Source organism: Oncorhynchus gorbuscha, linkage group LG22 (assembly GCF_021184085.1).
Source record: "Oncorhynchus gorbuscha isolate QuinsamMale2020 ecotype Even-year linkage group LG22, OgorEven_v1.0, whole genome shotgun sequence".
Lineage (NCBI taxonomy): Eukaryota > Metazoa > Chordata > Actinopteri > Salmoniformes > Salmonidae > Oncorhynchus > Oncorhynchus gorbuscha.
Window position 1 is genome coordinate 32,822,866 of NC_060194.1, and position 7,021 is coordinate 32,829,886.

A 7,021-nucleotide genomic window follows, 5' to 3' on the forward strand; every position below is an offset into this window, starting at 1 on the left:
TTAATCCTGGACTGAATTTAAACAATAGCTGTTGAATACTTCCCAAATGCTATATAGGCTTAAATAGCATCATTGATTTTTAAAAAGTAAAACAATTATTTCACCTTTTATTTAACCAGGTAGGCTAGTTGACAAGTTCTCATTTGCAACTGCGACCTGGCCAAGATAAAGCAAAGCAGTGTGACACAGACAACAACACAAAGTTACACATGGAGTAAACAATAAACAAGCCAATAACACAATAAACAAGTCAATGACACAGAAAAAAATAAAGTCTATATACAGTGTGTGCAAAAGGCATGAGGAGGTAGGCAATAAATAGGCCATAGTAGCGAATAGTTACAATTTAGCAGATAACACTGGAGTGATAAATAAGCAGATGATGATGTGCAAGTAGATACTTGTGTGCAAAAGAGCAGAAAAGTAAATAAAAACAGTATGGGAATGAGGTAGATAGATTGGGTGGACTATTTACAGATGGACTATGTACAGCTGCAGCGATCGTTTAGCTGCACAGATAGTTGATGTTTAAAGTTGGTGAGGGAATAAAGGTCTCCAACTTCAGCGATTTTTAAAATTAGTTCCAGTCACTGGCAGCAGAGAACTGGAAGGAAAGGCGGCCAAATGAGGTGTTGGCTTTGGGGATGATCAGTGAGATATACCTGCTGGAACGTGTGCTACGGGTGGGTGTTGTTATCGTGACCAGTGAACTGAGATAAGGCGGAGCTTTATCTAGCATAGACTTATAGATGACCTGGAGCCAGTGGGTCTGGCAACGAATATGTAGCGAGGGCCAGCCGACTAGGGCATACAGGTCACAGTGGTGGGTAGTATAAGGTGATTTGGTAACAAAACGGATGGCACTGTGATAGACCTCATCCAGTTTTCTGAGTAGAGTGTTGGAAGCTATTTTGTAGATGACATCGCCGAAGTCAAGGATCAGTAGGATAGTCAGTTTTACTAGGGTAAGTTTGGCGGCGTGAGTGAAGGAGGCTTTGTTGCGAAATAGAAAGCCGATTCTAGATTTGATTTTTGATTGGAGATGTTTAAATATGAGTCTGGAAGGAGAGTTTACAGTCTAGCCAAACACCTAGGTATTTATAGTTGTCCATATATTCTAGGTTGGAACCATTCAGGGTGGTGATGCTAGTTGGGCGGGCTGGTGCGGGCAGCAAATGGTTGAAAAGCATGCATTTGGTTTTACTAGCGTTTAAGAGCAGTTGGAGGCCACGGAAGGAGTGTTGTATGGCATTGAAGCTTGTTCGGAGGTTAGTTAGCACAGTGTCCAAGGAAGGGGCAGAAGTATACAGAATGGTGTAGAGGTGGATCAGGGAATCGCCCGCAGCAAGAGCGACATCATTGATATATACAGAGAAAAGAGTCGGCCGGAGAATCTAACCCTGTGGTACCCCCATAGAGACTGCCAGAGGTCCGGACAACATGCCCTCCGATTTGACACACTGCAAAGTAGTTGGTGAACCAGGTGAGGCAGTCATTAGAAAAACCAAGGCTATTGAGTCTACCGATAAGATTACGGTGATTGACAGAGTCGAAGCCTTGGCCAGGTCGATGAAGACGGCTGCACAGTACTGTCTTTTATCGATGGCGGTTATGATATTGTTTAGTACCTTGAGCGTGGCTGAGGTGCACCCGTGACCGGCTCGGAAGCAGGATTGCACAGCGGAGAAGGTACGGTGGGATTCAAAATGGTCAGTGATCTGTTTATTAACTTGGCTTTCGAAGACTTTAGAAGAGGGGGATGACCGCGGCAGCTTTCCAATCTTTAGGGATCTCGGACGATACGAAAGAGAGGTTGTACAGGCTGGGGGCTGTTGGCTGGGGATGGAGTTGCCAAGAGGAAGGCATGGCCAGTCGTTGAGAAATGATTATTGAAATGTTCAATTATCATGGATTTATCAGTGGTGACCATGTTACCTAGCCTCAGTGTAGTGGGCAGCTATTGATGATACAATACATGATTGATAATGTATGATTACATTTAATTTGCTCTGTTGAACCTACCCTTTGTAATGACTTTGATAGCAACAGTGAATCAACAGTATTAAGTGGATATTTCTCAACAGTCATCATCCCGATAGCGCATTGGTTATAGTCAGTGAAAAATATCACAGCTACAGTGCCTTTCAAAAGTATTCATCCCCCTTGGGGTTTTTCCTATTTTGTTGCATTACAACCATTAATTTAAATAGATTTTTATTTGCATTTCCGCTCTAACCACTAGGCTACCCTGGTACGCTCAAGTTCTGTTTTTTTGTATTTCTTGTTTGTTTCAAAATAAAAAGTATTTTGCATCTTCAAAGTGGTAGACATGTTGTGTAAAATCAAATGATATACAAACCCCCCAAAAATCGATTTTAATTCCAGGTTGTAAGGCAACAAAATAGGAAATATGCCAAGGGGGTGAATAATTTTGCAAGCCGCTGTAAACTGGGCTTGGTTAAAACCCTGGATGGGAAGGGATAGCTGTAGATAAATCAAATCAAACTTTGTCACATGTGCCGGATAGAACAGGTGTAGTAGACCTTACCGTGAAATGCTTATTTACAAGCCCTTAACAAACAGTGCAGTTCAAGAAAGAGTTAAGTAGGAGGTGCTGCCCAGCCTATAGTTTTTGTTGTATAGTGGATATTACGTTGAAGATCTGACATTGTTTCAAAAGGTACAAATTCAACATATTTTATACAAGATTTGTCTATGATGACATAATCCTCTGGTTGAAGTTTTGCACTCAAAATCCAATGTATTTTCTACGTAGATTCCACGTCAACATACCTTGAAAAATTAAGTTGAAACAATGTTGATTTAACCAGTTTGTGCAGAGTGGGTAGCTTTATTTATTTTTCTTGAGTTTTCAGATGAGCTGAAACACTTTAGCCTGTTGAGAGGCACCAAGAGAGAGTGAGAGAGACAGAGAGAGTGTGACGGCCTAAGTGACCACATTTGTGTTGCTCTACAACTACAGGTGTAGGATCTTAATTTGAGCACAGTTTGCTAAAACAGGAAAATAATCTTGCAGCAACAAGAAATTTGACTTATTATGTAGATTATTATTTATGGACAAATTTTGTAGGTGTTTATACATTTTTCATCTGAAATTTTAAAGTGGAAATGACAAACTTGAGGCTTTTTAAACTTCCAATACACTAAAATATATAGATTTCACTGCAAAGCTCACCATTCAGCTTTGAGCTGTGCCTTTTTGGCCACAATGTGACATGGTTGACAACAATAGGGGTGAGCATGCTGTCTTTATAAACACTTTGTTATTTGCATATGCTCATCATCTATGTTTTTATGGCATCTGCTTTATGCCATCATTATATATGTTATCATTTTGTCAGGCCAACCAGTCACTGTTTTACAGTATGCACAAAATGGATATAAACAAATATGTCTAACCTGATAGCCTATTATTGACTGGGCGAGATGGATAGGAAGGAAGAGAAACACCAGAACAGCAGACAGAGTGATGTCAGTCCCCTGACTTACTTCTCTAGCACTGACCTTAAAATGGTAAACATGGTTTGCATGTTTCTATGTAATAATGACAGCAGGGTAAGTACTGGAATGGTTCTGCCCAGGATGTGGATAGGTCTTAACTAAATGTTGTCTAGAGAGAGAGGACAAAACGTGACTAGAATTGACAGACGCGGAGAGACTAGGTAAGCACATAACCATGTAAAACAGAGTAAAACATCTAGGGATTATATAGGGAGGAGTTTCACCATCTTAGATGGGAGGCAATTTGCAGTAAAGCAACAGATGAGCAAAAACAGTAATTGAAAAGTGTTGAAGAATTTAACCTTTTTGTACTTCAATTATTTTCACTTCTCACAGGGAATTGTAGAGGGGTTGGGTAAGACAATCACCCTCTTCAAAGCTGATCACTGCTCCATCCATCACCAAGTAAGGACTCTAACCTATAAATCTCAAATTACCAGGAAAGGACATATCTCTACTTTTTAGCTTAAAAAAATAAATAAATACTACTCATCGGTAATCAGATGATTGACGTTAACGACACCACTGCCTTTCCATGTGGTCTGGATCCACCCTACTACGCAAACATGATAGGTATCGTGGTGGACTGGATCATATTCCTCATAGGATTTCCTGCCGTCTGCCTGGCCAGTTATGCCCTGTTCAGTTTGGTCAAAGCCGGCCGAGTGGCTCCTGTCTACGTGATCAACCTGCTCATCTCAGACCTTCTCCAGATCACCATGACACTGGTCTTCATTTTCAGTAGGTTCTTTGACACCACATGTTTGCCTTTCATGATGGCCCGCTGCCTGTCAAGGATCTTTGTTCGCCTGGGCCTCTGCACCAGCCTGGGCTTCATGTTGTTGATCTCCCTGGAGAGGTACATGGTGGTGGTCTGTCCTCTGTGGTACCGCCTCCGACGCTCAGTCAAAAACTCCACCCTGGTCTCTCTGAGCCTCTGGGCACTGGCACTGGGTTACGTTACCTTCGATTACATATTCTTGATCGACATGCGGTACTCACTGACGATTTTCTCTGCCATCTCCCTGTTGCCTGCCCCTTTCCTGGTGTGGCTGTTCTTGGTCACTCAGAGGGCCCTCTCCAGGAGTATGGCTTTCAGGGGGGCAGAAAGAAGGAGAAGGATTCTGGGAACTCTGGGTCTGGTCCTGGGCAGTTATACACTCCTCTTCCTCCCGTACAGCATCAGGAACCTGTACTACTCCATCAAGCCCCATGCCCCCTCAGTGTCAGACCCAGTCAGGGACCTGTCCTCTGTGATAACCAGTGCCTTGTTGTACCTAAGCCCTCTCACTGACTGCTTTCTCTATATCTTCATGAGGAGGGACCTCAGAGACACTGTGGATGCTTTCCCCTGCTGCAGGAGGCTGCTCAATGTGGGAGATGGTAACAGGAGCAGTAGACAGACTGATCAGGGAGACACACAGACTGGCCCATGACTAACCAGTTGATCGTGTCTGAGAACATTATTTTGTGCAATGAAAACATCCAATGTTTCACTCACATTGCTTTCTGCTATGGTACCTTCCTATCCTCTCATATTTGTGTGGTTAATTTATTTTGTATTTCTATGTGGGCACCAAGTTCTACAGTACGGGGGGGAACTGTCTCAGCACTGCACCAACTTATGCAGAGAAAAAAAACATTTCATATTTGCAAAAATAGACATTTATTTTGTATCACAAAAACACTTAAATACTATAACAAGGTGACAGTCAATGTATCAGAAATGTTAATATACAATGTCACATGGAACCTACCTACAGTGGGGCAAAAAAGTATTTAGTCAGCCACCACATTGTGCAAGTTCTCCCACTTAAAAAGACGAGAGGCCTATAATTTTCATCATAAGTATACTTCAACTATGTCAGACAAAATGAGAAAAAAAATCCTGAAAATCACATTGTAGTGATTTTTAATGAATTTATATGCAAATTATGGTGGAAAATAAGTATTTGGTCAATAACAAAAGTTTCTCAATACTTTGTTATATACCCTTTGTTGGCAATGACAGAGGTCAAATGTTTTCTGTAAGTCTTCACAAGGTTTTCACACACTGTTGCTGGTATTTTGGCCCATTCCTCCAAGCAGATCTCCTCTAGAGAAGTGATGTTTTGGGGCTGTTGCTGGGCAACACGGACTTTCAACTCCCTCCAAAGATTTTCTATGGGGTTGAGATCTGGAGACTGGCTAGGCCACTCCAGGACCTTGAAATGCTTCTTACGAAGCCACTCCTTCATTGCAGTGTGTTTGGGATCATTGTCATGCTGAAAGACCCAGCCACGTTTCATCTTCAATGCCCTTGCTGATGGAAGGAGGTTTTCACTCAAAATCTCACGATACATGGCCCCATTCATTCTTTCCTTTACACGGATCAGTCGTCCTGGTCCCTTTGCAGAAAAACAGCCCCCAAAACATGATGTTAACACCCCCATGCTTCACAGAAGGTATGGTGTTCTTTGGATGCAACTCAGCATTCTTTGTCCTCCAAACACAACGAGTTGAGTTTTTACCAAAAACTTATATTTTGGTTTCATCTGACCATATGATTCTCCCAATCTTCTTCTGGATCATCCAAATGCTCTCTAGCAAACTTCAGACGGGCCTGGACATGTACTGGCTTAAGCAGGGGGACACGTCTGGCACTGCAGGATTTGAGTCCCTGGCGGCGTAGTGTGTTACTGATGGTAGGCTTTGTTACTTTGGTCCCAGCTCTCTGCAGGTCATTCACTAGGTCCCCCCGTGTGGTTCTGGGATTTTTGCTCACTGTTCTTGTGATCATTTTGACCCCACGGGGTGAGATCTTGCGTGGAGCCCCAGATCGAGGGAGATTATCAGTGGTCTTATATGTCTTCCATTTCCTAATAATTGCTCCCACAGTTGATTTCTTCAAACCAAGCTGCTTACCTATTGCAGATTCAGTCTTCCCAGCCTGGTGCAGGTCTACAATTTTGTTTCTGGTGTCCTTTGACAGCTATTTGGTCTTAGCCATAGTAGAGTTTGGAGTGTGACTGTTTGAGGTTGTGGACAGGTGTCTTTCATACTGATAACAAGTTCAAACGGGTGCCATTAATACAGGTAACGAGTGGAGGACAGAGGAGCCTCTTAAAGAAAAAGTTACAGGTCTGTGAGAGCCAGAAATCTTGCTTGTTTGTAGGTGACCAAATTCTTATTTTCCACCATAATTTGCAAATAAATTCATGAAAAATCCTACAATGTTATTTTCTGGATTTTTCCCCTCATTTTGTCTGTCATAGTTGAAGTGTACCTATGATGGAAATTACAGGCCTCTCATCTTTTTAAGTCGGAAAAGTTGCACAATTGGTGGCTGACTAAATACTTTTTTGCCCCACTGTATATACCAGCCATACAGATCTACAAAGTCCTTTACTTGTATTATAATGTCTATGATGTTCACCAAACGAAGTACACAGAAAATCATGGTAAGACTGTACATGTAGAAAGAACATTATGCAACTTCAGAATTAAAATACTTGACATA

General features: G+C 42.0%; 1 protein-coding gene across 1 annotated transcript; it reads left to right on the forward strand.

The window, feature by feature from the left end:
- The first annotated feature begins 3,638 nt into the window (after positions 1-3,638).
- LOC124009187 (mas-related G-protein coupled receptor member A-like) lies at positions 3,639-5,307 on the forward strand. The gene is made up of 2 exons (XM_046320752.1): positions 3,639-3,683; positions 3,859-5,307. Exon 2 carries the CDS (start codon positions 4,026-4,028, stop codon positions 4,956-4,958), a length of 933 nt encoding a protein of 310 aa, XP_046176708.1. The 5' UTR covers positions 3,639-3,683; positions 3,859-4,025; the 3' UTR covers positions 4,959-5,307.
- Positions 5,308-7,021: the final 1,714 nt, after the last annotated feature.